The sequence below is a fragment of the Nyctereutes procyonoides genome, unplaced genomic scaffold (genome assembly GCF_905146905.1).
Source record: "Nyctereutes procyonoides isolate TBG_1078 unplaced genomic scaffold, NYPRO_anot_genome, whole genome shotgun sequence".
Taxonomy (NCBI): Eukaryota; Metazoa; Chordata; class Mammalia; order Carnivora; family Canidae; genus Nyctereutes; species Nyctereutes procyonoides.
In genome coordinates, this window is record NW_026575052.1 from 7372022 (window position 1) to 7386193 (window position 14172).

General features: G+C 40.0%; 1 protein-coding gene across 9 annotated transcripts in view; it reads right to left on the minus strand.

Annotated features, from left to right (window-relative positions):
• Positions 1-14172, minus strand: part of HP1BP3 (heterochromatin protein 1 binding protein 3) — a 42344-nt gene that overhangs the window by 13904 nt on the left and 14268 nt on the right. For all 9 annotated transcript variants that reach the window (XR_008665257.1, XM_055331533.1, XM_055331531.1 and 6 more), the window contains 2 exons: positions 12903-12983; positions 11388-11542 (listed from right to left, as the gene is read on the minus strand). Coding sequence is in view for 8 of the 9 variants with exons in the window: in XM_055331533.1 (XP_055187508.1) it covers positions 11388-11542; positions 12903-12983 (236 nt within the window). In the remaining variant the exon portion in view is untranslated. The remainder of the gene's footprint in view (positions 1-11387; positions 11543-12902; positions 12984-14172) is intronic.

A 14172-nucleotide genomic window follows, 5' to 3' on the forward strand; every position in this document is an offset into this window, starting at 1 on the left:
TCCACAAACTAGTATCTGAGGTTAGTCTAATAAAACAATTCCCTGGAAAAGAAAATTGGTTGTTCTTTTCTCTTTTTTAAGATTTTATTTATTCACCAGAGACACAGAGAGAGAGAGGTAGAGACACTGGTAGAGGGAGGAGAAGCAGGCTCCATGCAGGGAGCTCAATGTGGGACTTGAACCAGGGACTCCAGGATCATGCCCTGAGATGAAGGCAAATGCTCAATCACTGAGCCACCCAGCCTTCCCCAAAATTGGTTGTTCTTAAACATAGTGTCTCTCTCTTAAGGGGGTTACAGTTTGAAACAAACCAGGCTAGTAGGTCATCAAAACCAAAAAGCGGAAAGAAGAAACGGAGTATCATTAAAAACATAAGATGGGTGGCCTGGCTGGCTCAGTTGAAAGAGTCTGAAACTCTTAACCTCTAGACTGTAAGTTCAAGCACCATGTTGGGTGGAGATTAATTAAAAATAAAATCTTTAGGGCAGCCTGGGGTGGTTCAGTGGTTTAGTGCCACTTTCGGTCCAGGGCCTGATCCTGGAGACCCGGGATCAAGTCCTGCATTGGGCTCTCTGCATGGAGCCTGCTTCTCCCTCTGCCTGTGTCTCTGCCCCTCTCTCTGTGTCTCTCATGAATAAATAAAATCAAATAAATAAATAAATAAATAAATAAATAAATAATCTTTAAAACAAGCAAACAACGTACATAAGAACAAGTCCAAGACTGTCCTGTCAAGGAGCAGTAAACCGAGAGGTGGGTGCAGGGACAAATCATTAAAGCTGACCCAGGGCTTAAAGGGAAGTACAGCATGGAACACGACAATCAAATGGAAAGCTGTACATTCAGGCCAACAATAGGCCATCTGAAGAAAGGGTGAATCATAATCTGAAAGTCTGGAGGTTTGTTCTGTCATAACTCTCAAGAGTTGCTAGAATAGCACTCAATCAGCAGAACAGCATGAGTTAGTTGGTTAGTTGCTTCATAGGCAGAAAAAAGATAATTGGAATAGCCCACTGAGGGGCAGAACAGTTAAAGGCCAAACTATCATAGATGCTTCACTGAGGTTTGATATTTTTCTATGGAGAGAAATTTTCAATTTGTATCTAACCACTGAGGTATTACAGGCTGAGCTGACACTAGAGTTGTTTTTTTAAGATTTAAAAAAAAAAAAGATTTTATTTATTTATTCATGAGAAACCGAGAGAGAGAGGCAGAGACATAGGCAGAGGGAGAAGCAGGCTCTCTGCAGGAGCCCGATGTGGGACAGGATCTCACCGCCCTCAGTCAAAGGCAGATGCTCAACTGCTGAGCCACCCAGGCATCCCCACACTAGAATTAATGACATCATCTATATGCTTAGGGAAGAACAGAGGGAATCCCATGTTCCAACAGGATGCTAAAGAGTGGGAACTATCTTAACAAATCTTGTACATCCCTGACAATCCAAATGAAGAAACTTCCAATTAAAAAAAATATCACAATGAAAATATTTCTAAGCCAGTGCTATTCCTATTCCCTTCAGGATGAGTATGATTTATGCCATGCCCAAAACACATAGAGACACAAAGTCCTTCATCCCATAAACATTTACTGAGTATTTTTTATAGTTTTACAGGAATAAATACAGAGACCTGGTCACTAAACTCTAGGAATTTAAGAGATGATGAATACACAATAATTATCATAAAGCATGGTAAAGTTCAAGGTTGAAGTACGTGCATAGAGTTTTGGGAACACAGTTGAGGGAGTGATTTAACTGCCAAACACTTTTTCTATTAGTTGCTCTGTAAGACAGAAGGCTTAAAAACTGGTTTCCTGGGTAGCCTGGGTGGCTCAGCGGTTTGGTGCTACCTTCAGCCCAGGGTGTGATCCTGGAGACCTGGGAGACCTGGGTCCCACGTCAGACTCCCTGTATGGAGTCTACTTCTCCCTCTGCCTGTGTCTCTGCCTCTCTCCCTCTGTGTCTCTCTCATGAATAAATAAATAAAAATCTTTACAAAAAAAAACAAAAACAAAAAAACTGGTTTCCAGGGATGCCTGGGTGGCTCAGCAGTTGAGCAGTCGAGCATCTGCCTTTGGCTCAGGGTGAGATCCTGGCCCCAGGGCTTGGCTCAGGGTGAGATCCTGGCCCCAGGGCTGAGTCCCACATCCCGCTCCCTGCAGGGAGCCTGCTTCTCCCTCAGTCTGTGTCTTTTTCTGTCTCTCGTGAATAAATAAAATCTTAAAAAAAAAAAAAAAACTGGTTTCCAATGGGAGATTATGCAGCTTCAGTAAAACAATGACACCCCAGGTGAAGAGAACTTCTTAACTGAGGTTCAGATGCTCCCAGAATGAGTGATCAGTTAAATCGGTTCCCTTCTTTAACATTTCTGTTTTCTCAGCAATCTTTATGCTAGCATACCCTTTTGTCCTGGGCTTTTTGAAATCAGAGTTCTATCACTCCTCTATCTTTCAGTAAAACCATTATTTACCAACTGCTTCAAAATTTCTCAGATTGGCCCATTCTTTCATCACTGTTATAACTTTAGGCACCACGCCACCCCTTCTCGGCACTGTGCTTTCTGTTTTCATAATGCATACCACCATTAGGTCAATACATCTACAAAGGTCAACTTTAGGTGTTACTCAAAAGATCAAGTGTCAGGTCCTAATGCCTCAACCCACTTCAAAGCCTTCCATGAATGCAGTTAGACCCAGGCTCCTTTTAGTTCCCAAAAAGAATGTCAACTCTTGCTTTTGAAATTTTCTCATGAAACTCCTTTAAGAATGCCTTCCCCACTCTACCATCCATCTAAATTCTACATTCTTCTAGATCTAATCAAACTCCATCTCTAACTTACTGCTAAGTCTCAGGCACAGATCCCTGTTCTGAAAAATTCTATAGTCTATACCACACCATTAGCATCTACCACGGTGCCAAGTACTATTTGAAATCCTTTATATGCATGGAAAAAAACAGATAATACAACAGACAGACCCAAGAAATAGGTACTATTATTGCTCATACTTTACTGATGGGAAAAAGCTGAGTGACGCAGAAAAGTCATTTCTCCAAAGTCACACAGCTAGGCAGTGAAAGAACCAGTTAAAACTTGGGCAATCTGATTCCAGACTCATACATTCTTACTAAGCTATGCCTGCACTTTCCAATATAAGACAACCCGGAACAGTGGGAAAAAGCAAGAGGTATGAAATTGAAAAACAAAATAAAGTTCTGGCTTTACCAGTGAACAGTCAGGTAACCCTGGGTAAGCAAAATTGAGGCAGGAAAAAATATTAAGTCTCTCTTAATTATGGAAAATAGTGTATACAAAAGCGTTTTAGGGATGCCTGGGCAGCTCGGCGGTTGAGCGTCTGCCTTTGGCTCAGGGCATGATCCTGGAATCAAGTCCCGCATCAGGCTCCTTTGAGCGGGGAGTGGGGGTGGGGTGGGACGGGGGTGGTTGCTTCTCCCTCCGCTGTGTCTCTGCATCTCTCTCTGTGTCTCTCATGAATAAATAAAAGTTAAAAAAAAAGTGTTTTAAAAAATCCTATACAAATTCAAGAGACTTATTATAACAAGTTTTGTTTTTAATTAGATAATCACATCAAGTTTAATTAGAAGCAGGAAATAATGGGGGACTACTGATGGCCATATTTTTCAACTGTGGAGAAAAATCAGTCTCCACTAAGCAATATAGAAATGAAAGCCATGCACAGAGAATCAAAGGTAAGGGATGGAAAACAAAACTGCAACTAATAGTAGCAAGGATTCTGAATTGCAAGCAGCTAAATAAGAAAGATCAGTCTGTTAGAAATGCATAAATGGAATTAAGATCAAAAGACTCATGAAGGGCAGCCTGGGTGGCTCAGTGGGTTGGCGCCACTCTTGGCCCAGGGCCTGATCCTGGAGACCCAGGATCGGGTCCCACATCTGGCTCCCTGCATGGAGCCTGCTTGTGTCTCTGCCTCTCTCTCTTTGTGTCTCTCATGAATAAATAAAATCTTAAAAAAAAAACAAAAACAAAAACAAAAAAAAAAACAAACCAAAAGACTCATGAAATTGAAATTACTTTGAGTTGAAAATGTTAAGAATCTAAGGGTCATCGAAGAGGTTAAAAAGAAAAGTATAGGATATACAATGGGATCTTGGGCTATGCTCTTATTTTGGTGGAGACAGAAAGAGGAAATCACAAATAGAGTATGATGGAGTTATACCAGACACAATGATTCCTAATGCCATGAGATAAAATTACCCTTGAATGTTTCTAAAGGTGGGGCACCTGGGTAGCTCAGTGATTGAGCATCTGTCTAAGCAGGTCATTCTCCTGGATCCAGCCTCTCATCAGGCTTCCCAGAGGGAGCCTGTCTCTCCCTCTATGTATGTCTCTGCCTCTCTCTCCTCTCTCTCTCTCTCTCTCTGTCTCTCATGAATAAATAAAATCTTAAAATTAAAAAAAAAAAAGTTTCTAAAGGTACCTTCTTAGAGTGAACCCAAAGTCTCTATGTAAATCCAACATGCCTGGTTTTTAATTTAGGGTTGCAAAAAAATCATTGTCACCAGATTAAGGAGGTGACTTGAATGTTATATAAAAAATAATCTTTTTATTTTTTTTTTTTTTCAAGAAAGAATGGGTGGAGGAGAGGCAAAAGAGAGGGAGAGAATCTTAAGCAGGCTCCACGCTCAGCATGGGGCTTGATCTCACCAGCCTGATATCATTACCTGAGCCAAAATCAAGTACTGGGATACTTGTCTGACTGAGCCACAGGTCCCCTAAAAAATACTCTTTAAAATTAGAATCATATTTAGCACGGTGCAATGCTCATACCATGAGAATGATGGTGGATCTGAGACTGATAATAATATTAACATTAGTTGAACACTTACTATGTGCCAGGCACTGTTCTAAGTGCTTAACTTGTACTAAGAGATAGGTCTCCTAACAATCTTATTGATACATTGCTTATCAATGAGGAAACTGAGACACAAAGAGATTATTTAGTGATACAAAGCTAGCAAATGACAGAATCAGGATTTAAACCTAAGTGGTCTGGTTCCAAAGTCTGTGCTCTTAACCACAATGCTCTCAAGCCTCCAGTATATGAGAAGAGATTCACGTCTCATTTCACATGCTCCAGGACACATGCTTTTTATGGAATGGCCAGGGGAAATGCCCATATTCATTCATTCACTCATTCAACTAATATTTATTGAGCATCTACCCATGTGTTTGGCTTAGAGGAAATAGAAATGAATATAAACAATTCTGGCTTTCAGGATTCTGACATTTTAATGGGGTAGATAGGTAATTTTAAAAGACCAGGTGGATACAGTGTATGTTAGAATGTGATGAGTGGTATGGAGAAAAATAAGGCAGAGAGGTAGAATTCTGAATGCAGGGAGAGGGAAAGGTTGCAGATGTAATTTAGGTGGTTCCATCAAACAAATGCAGTGTATGGGCCATGTTTGGACACTGACTAAAACAAACCAACTTTAAAAAGTCATTCTGGAAAAAAAAAGTCATTTTGGAGACAAATGGGGACATATGAACATGGCCTGCATATTGGATGTTAAGGACTTACTACTTTTGTTGCAAATAATGTTAGTATGATGGCTATGTTCTCTCTACATTTATGAGTATGCTTGAAAGTTTCCAAAATAAAATGATTAAAAAACAGGAAGACATCAAGGCACTCTAACGACGACATTACAGTAAAAACCTGAGGGCAGTGAAGGAGTGAGCAAAGTGGGTTATGGGGAAAACCATCCAGGCAAAGGGAACAACTGTTTTTAGAGACTCTGGCTTTAACTATGAGAGGGCTGGAAAGCCACTGGAAGGTTTCAATGATCTCACTTACATTTTTAAAAGTCCCACTCTCATTGCTATGTTTAAAGAACACACTGAGGGTGGGAAGCATGAGAGTTAGGAAATTATTGCTGTAATACGAGTGAGAGACAGTGGTGGCTTGGAAGAAAGCAGTAATAGTGGAGGTAATGATAAGAGGTCTGTTTATTGGTATATCTTAATGCCAAAGCCAAACTAATTACTTACAGATTAGATGGAGGGGTGAGATAAATAGAAGAGACCAGCACAAAACCAATGTTTCTGGCTTCAGCAACTAGAAAGATGATATTGCCATTAACCGAAATGGAGAAGATATGGAAGACACAAAGTGTCTTGGGAAAGAGGTCAAGAATTCAGTTTTGAATATGTCAAGTTAGAAACACAAGTAGTGACACCAAATAAGCATCTATGGGAACGAGCAGTTAGGAAGGAAGTATGGGCTAAATTTATAGACTGTAAATTAGTATAGCTTTGACAGTGAAAAGAATTACCAAGTGAAATGTAGACAGAAGAGACAAGAGAGGCACCTGGCTAGCTCAGTTAGAAGAGCATGAGATTCTTGATCTTGGCATCATGAGTCTGAGCCCCACATCGGGTATACAGATTACAAAAAAGCAAAACAAAACAAAGCCTTAAAAAAAAAAAAAAAAAAAAAAGAAAAAAAGAGGCCTGAGGTCTAATCCTGGGGTACTGTAACATTATCCAGAGATGAGAGATTGGCAACCCTTAGGAGACTGAGAAAAAATGGATAGTGACATTGGAAGAAAATTAGGAAGATGTGCTGACCTAGAAGACAAGCGAAGAAAGTGACCAAGGCAAGTAGGGGTCCTTGACAGTGTCAAATACGAGTGGAAGACTAACAGTAAGTTAAGGACTATGAATGGACTACTAAAATTTACAATATGGAGGTGCACTGGTGACATTGACAGGTAAAGTAATTCAAGTAAGGTGGTTGAGAGTAATGTATGACAAAAGTGGGTTTAAAAAAATAGGAGAGGAGCATCCCGCTGGCTCAGTCAGTAAAGCAAGAGACTCCTGATCTCAGGGTTATGAGTTCAAGCCCCACAGTGGGTATAGAGCTTAAGGAGAATTAAAAAAAAAAAAAAAAAGGCAGGCGGGGGAAGATTGTAGATAGCAAGTTACAAATAACTCATACTTTAAAACTGCATTTTTCTTGCTATTTTGTTAGTATAGCTAAATTGTCATGTTAATTATATGTATGACAGGATTCTACTACCATAAGAGGTAGAGAAAATCAATATGGTTTCACAGAAGTAAAAGGAAAAAGGATTTCAAAAGAAAAAGTTAACCATTAATAAGGTTATAGAAAAAGATCTTCAGGTTTGTTACCACTTACGGGTTGATAACCTATCTATTATCAGGCAAATTCTGTTGCAACATAAGATAATGGGTAGCCTGAGTGGCTCATCAGGAGCTCATCCTGGAGACCCGGGATCAAGTTCCACTTCAGGCTCCCTGCATGGAGCCTGCTTCTCCCTCTGCCTGTGTCTCTGCCCCTTTCTCTCTTTCTCACGAATAAATAAATAAAACCTTTAAAAAAACAAAACAAGGGGCAGCCCTGGTGGCGCAGCGGTTTGGCGCCACCTGCAGCCTGGGGTGTGATCCTGGAGACCTGGAATCAAGTCCCACATCGGGCTCCCTGCATGGAGCTTGCTTCTCCCTCTCCCTGTGTCTCTGCCTCTCTCTCTCTGTCTATGAATAAATAAAATCTTAAAAAAAAAAAAAAGAATTCCAGGAAATGTTCCTAAATATTAAACATGGAGTGAAAATATGCTGCTTAGCAATAAGCATCATCTACTCTTAAGGAGAGCAGTATGGTAAGGAAAGAAAAAAGATGGGAGAAGATATGGTCTCCAGCCACCAGAGTAAAGACTGGTAAAAGTGACATGTGAAAAAAAAAAAAAAAAAGTGACATGTGTTTCCATCTTTAAATGAATCCTACATGCATTTCTAGCTCAGAGCTGTATCTGTGGGTCATATTCAGGGCAGATAAAACACAAATAAAATCAGGATTTAATTTCAAACTTTGTGCTTTTATGGTTCCCTTTTCTTTTGCATCATTTCACTGATTCTTTAACTGGGTGCTCTGGAGAGAGCACCAAGTGCTTTTCTGAAAATGTGGCTTTTGGGCTGAAACCTCAGCAATTATAACTGCATGCCTCAATAATGCCAATAAATATTGATACTGAACAAGTATCAGGACAATGTGCATGCAATATAAAAATTGTAGGAATTGGGCAGCCTGGGTGGCTCAGCGGTTCAGCGCCGCTTTCAGCCCAGGGTCTGATCCTGGAGACCCGGGATCCAGTCCCTCGTCGGGCTCCCTGCATGGAGCCTGCTTTTCCCTCTGTCTGTGTCTCTGCCTCTCTCTAGCTCATAAATAAATAAATTAAATTAAAAAAAAAATTGTAGGAATTACTCTGGATTAAAGACAAATTTCTAAATCACCATAACAAAGATCTCGGGATCCCTGGGTGGCTCAGTGCTTTAGCGCCTGCCTTTGGCCTGGGGCAAGGTCCTCCTGGGGACCCGAGATCGAGTCCCAACATCAGGCTCAGGCTTCCTGCATGGAGCCTGTTTCTCCCTCTGCCTGTGTCTCTGCCTCTCTCTCTGTGTCTCTCATGAATAAATAAAATCTTTAAAAACAAAACAAAAACAACAAAAAGAGATCTCACATAAACACTCAAACTACAAAGTCTGTGAATTATAAATTTGAAAAAATTAATATACCTGCTTGAATCCACAAATTAGCACATAGGACAGTCTAAATGATCAGTCTAGGGATCCCTGGGTGGCGCAGCGGTGTAGCGCCTGCCTTTGGCCCAGGGCGCGATCCTGGAGACCCAGGATTGAATCCCACATCGGGATCCCGGTGCATGGAGCCTGCTTCTCTCTCTGCCTGTGTCTCTGCCTCTCTCTCTCTCTCTCTCTGTGTGACTATCATAAATAAATATATATATATATATATATATATATATAAAAAGAAACTAAATGATCAGTCTAGATATTTTTAAGTAGCAACTTTTTATTTTTATTTTTTTAAACATTTTAGTTATGTATTCATGAGAAACATAAAGAGAGAGGCAGAGACACAGGCAGAAAGAGAAGCAGACTCCATGCAGGAAGCCCGACATGGGACTCGATCCCAGAACACTGGGATCATGCACGGAGTCAAAGGCAGATGCCCAACCACTGAGCCACCCAGATGCCCCTCCCCCCCCCGCTCTTTTTTAAAAGATTTTCTTTCCTTCCTTCTTTCCTTCCTTCCTCCCTCCCTCCCTCCCTTTCTTTCATGAAGAACGCTTTTATTTTTTATTTATTTTTTTTTATCTACGATAGTCACACAGAGAGAGAGAGGGGCAGAGACACAGGCAGAGGGAGAAGCAGGCTCCATGCACCAGGAACCCGACGTGGGATTCGATCCCGGGTCTCCAGGATAGCGTCCTGGGCCAAAGGCAGGCGCCAAACTGCTGTGCCACCCAGGGATCCCAGATTTTATTTATTTCTTTGAGAGAGTGTGCACACATGAATGGGGTGGAGGGACCAAGGGAGAGGGAGAAGCAGACTCCCTGCTGTGCAGGTCCCTGGGATCATGACCTGAGCCAAAGACAGATGCTTAACTGACTGAGCCACCCAGGTGCCCCAAATAGCAACTTTTTAGAAATGAATTACTACCAAAATTCTCCCAGAATTTTACATTAAATGTTTAAATGATGAAAATATTATACTATTTCTTTGTAGACGTTTATAGAAACCTGTATTCTCTTATGTTTCAAACTCTAAATAAAAAATAATGTAGGGGATCCCTGGGTGGCTCAGAGGTTTAGTGCCTGCCTTTGGCCCAGGGCATGATCCCGGAGACCCGGTATCGGGTCCCACGACGGGCTCCTTGTAAGGAGCCTGCTTCTCACTCTGCCTGTGTCTCTGCCTCTCTCTCTCTCTCTCTCATGAATAAATAAAATATTAAAAAAAAAAATAGGGCAGCCCCGGTGGTGCAGCATTTAGTGCCGCCTGCAGCCCAGGGTGTGATCCTGGGGATCCGGGATCGAGTCCCATGTTGGGCTCCCTGCATGGAGCCTGCTTCCTCCTCTGCCTGTGTCTCTGCATCTCTCTCTCTGCGTCTCTCATGAATAAATAAATAAAATATTTAAAAAAAAAGATAAAATAAAAAATAATAATAATAATGTATACCAGTCACCTCATACCAATTAAGAATAACTAGTATCAAAAAATCAGAAAAACAGAGGTTGATGAGGCCATGGAGAAATTAGAACCCTTGTGCACTATTGGTTGCAATGTAATATGATATAGCTGCTGGGGGGAAAAGTATGGCAGTTCCTCAAAAAATAAAAACTAGAATTATCATATCACCTAGCAATTCCACTTCTTGGTATATACTTGCAAAGAACTGAAAGCAGGGTTTCAAAGATATGTTACACTGTTCATGGCAGCATTATTCACAATAGTCAAAATGTGAAAGTCAACTTAAGTGTTCATTAACAGACAAATGGAGGAGTAAAATGTAGTACATATAACAAAAGAATACTATTCAGCCTTAAAAAGAAGGAAATTCTAACATGTGACAATAAGGATGAACTCTGAAGGACATTATGCTAAATGAAATAACCCAGTCACTAAAAGGTAAAGACTGTATGATTCCAATTACATGAGGTGCTTAGAGTACTCAAAATCACAGAGACAGAAAGTAGAATAGTGGTGGCCAGGTGGAAAAGGGATTTCTTATTTTAGAGATACAGAGCTGCAATTTTACAAGAAGAGTTCTAGAAATAGATGGTGATGATGTTTGCACATTACAAATATATTTAACCCCACTGAACTATACACTTAAAAATGGCTAAGATAGTACATCATCTTGTGTTTATGTGTATTTTACCACAGTGAAAGAAAGAAAACATTAAAATTTTAAAAATAACGAGAGCTAAGAGGACATAAAATTTAATGCTGAATATTCTAACAATTGACATGATGAAAAGAATTACTCTAGCAAGCTCTTCTAAGAGTTAACATCTGGATGCCTGGGTGGCTCAGTGGTTGAGCGTCTGCCTTTGGCTCAGGCGGTGATCCTGGGGTCCTGGGATCAAGTCTCACATCAGCTCTTTGCAGGGAGCCTGCTCCTCCCTCTACCTATGTCTCTGCCTCTCTCTCTCTGTCTCTCATGAATAAATAAAATCTTAAAAAAAAAAAGTTAACATGTGGATTTTTAAAAATTTTATTTATTCATGGGAGATACAGAGAAAGAGGAAGAGATAGGCAGAGGGAGAAGCAGACTCCCCGCAGGGAACCCAAACACTATTCTACTGTGTATTTTTTTCAAAAAGAAACTATAATGGAAATACGAAAAGGAAAACATAATGAGACCCCCCCCCCAAAAAAAAACCCAAACCCTACAAAAAGGCTTTTATTCTTAGTTCAGCTACATGTTCTCCTTCTTGAATATTTACTCTTTCTCCCTTCTCATGAGAAAAGGGCTAAGGGAATAACAGATATGTGTACTTTAAAGTCTAGGCCAACAGCTCATACCTGATGTCCACTCTAAGTTTAGGGTAATACTGAGACACGTATTTCCTGATGAGACTGTAGGAAGCTTCTTTAGGTTCACAAAGGCGAGTAAAGGCCAATGGGAGGATATCCTCCAACTTTACTTGTGGTTCAGGATCCACTGCAGCGCTTCTGTTCTGAAATATATAATATCAAAAATTATCATTATTACAGAACATAGAGTTCTCTGTTCAAATGCTTCTATATTCAACTCAAGGGCCTTCCTAATTTAGGACTGACTGCCCAATCAACTAACTTGTAGAAAACTATCACTTTTTTCCACATGCAAATAAATACGACACAGGGGTATAGTGGCACTTGTGTGGCAACTTATTTGAGATAAGAATTTTGGACTGTAAGTTAAAAATATGTATTAAAAATGAAAAGAGGAATACCTGGGTGGCTCAGTTGGCTAAGTGCCCGACTCTTGATTTTGGCTCAGGTCATGATCTCAAGAAAGTGAGTCTGATCCCCAATGGGGCTCCACGCTGGGTGTGGAGCTTGCTTAATATTCTTTCTCTTGGGGATCCCTGGGTGGTGCAGCGGTTTGGCGCCTGCCTTTGGCCCAGGGCGCGATCCTGGAGACCCGGGATCGAATCCCACGTCAGGCTCCCGGTGCATGGAGCCTGTTTCTCCCTCTGCCTGTGTCTCTGCCTCTCTCTCTCTCTGTGTGTGACTATCATAAATTAAAAAAAAAAAAAAATTCTTTCTCTTGCTCTGCCCCTTCCCAATACTCCCCTCAACTCTCTCCCCGTCTCTAAATAAAAACAATTTTTTAAAAAAGTGACTTTAATTAAAGGTCCTAGTTTATTCTTAGCCTTCAGTAACAAAGAAGACGATCATGCAGCACCAAAAAGCACCATACAAAAGTTCATTTCATTCAAAGTTATAGGAGAAAAGTACAAAAATCTTTAGAGTTGCAAAAACATAGATGTAGAGGGATAGTCATGATTTCAGTTACTGACATAGAGGAAATACTACATATTTCACTTTATTATTGTACAAATACTTTCCATAAAGGAAATAATGGATCTCAAGGAGGAAAAGTGTTAGTAGGTACAAAAAAGAAAGAAAAGGAGAGAGAGGAAGAGAGGAAGGAGGGGAGGGAAAGGAAGGAAAAGAAAAGATAAAAAAAAAAGAGAAAAAAAAAAGGCAGGCAGGCTGTGACACTGGATATAGTTTTGGGGTCTAATATTGGGTAAAGAGGTACTTATATGCCCTTTTTAGTTAGAAGATATTTCATTAAAAGTAATATTAATTCATACAACTGCTCACAATTCAACGTATGGCAGTTAAGTACACAGGGCTGGATTTATACACTGCCTGTTTTCAACTCACTAGCTGGCTGATAATGAGTAAATCATTTACAACTTCTCTGGGCTTTAGTAGAAAGGCTGCGCTCTGCATAGTGCCTGGCACACAGTGAATACTCAATGCTACTATTTTTAGTAGAAGAAATAGTTTTACAGTGCTCAAACTGTGGTATGGACTTCTTACCTTTCTGTTTCTGGATTTCTGAGGTGTTTTTCTTGATTTTTGGACCACAATAAAACTCCCAGAAGCACCTTTTCCTTTTACCTAAGGTAAATTAATTTTAGTTGCAATAACCAATATTTTTATTTTAAATTATTCTGGTATTAATATTTATTAATACTAGTAATACTAATTAATACTAGGTCTAAGCAAAGTACAGGACATGGTGATAAAAGAACTGATGTAAAGTGCTGTTCAACCCTTCAGAGAAAAAAGAACAATGGATAGATTGAAAGACTTGGGATTGAATCCTATTTATCATACCATCTAGCCATTTAATATTGGACAACCCCGAAGAGCTCCTGAGCTCTTGTTTCCTCATCTACAAAACTGGAAAGAATGCTATTCTGATACCAGGTTAAATAGTCTACGAACTTTCCACCCCCCAAGAAAGTATCACGAATGAAGGGACAATCTCTTGGGGAAAATGAGAAAACCGCTATCTTGAAAGGAAGGTCATTCCTTGGCACAAGTTTACAGCCTACTACTGTGTTTCCCAGATCGCCCATCAGTGATTATTATTGCACATGGGAATAGCTATGTAATTAATCCTTAGCCACCCCATACGATGATAAATATGTCTTAATACATATTTCCAGTTTACAAAGCACTTTCATACAACTTTAAAGCTGATTTGCACTAACTGGAGTCCTCCCCACCTTAGCTTTGTGCTACTGTGAATGTAGCAATCAAGGTGAAATGCTTTCAGCCTATAAGCTATTGTTTAAAGCATCAAACTGAGGTCAGCCTACAAGGCAAGAACAGGTCATAAAGCATATTTCATAAAGAAAAACAAAGCCAATTCAAGCTGTGCTGACATACACTATGACAGAGGACAAGTCTATGGTTTTAATTACATTGGTTAAGATAATACCTTTTAATCAGGTACTGTTTTAAAGGCTCTATAAATATCAAATATACAACATTTTGAGAAAGCTTTAACAAGCTCCACAGCAGGAATCTGCTTTCCTCACTGATGGGTCCTGAAACACCTGGCATACAGGAACAATATATATTTGTGGAATGAAGTACTTGTTGAAAGTTACTAATCAGAATTTAAATGCCTGAGTTGCACAAAATTCTGTATTAATCAAATTGTGCAGAAAGTTATGAAAGAAAGGCAACAGGATTCTCGGAATGCAGTTAACTAGGTCCTCTGAACCATTTTTGCCACTACTGTGGGATCACAGTAGTTACTGGATCTCTGAAGATGATTTAAGATAAAAGTCCATTC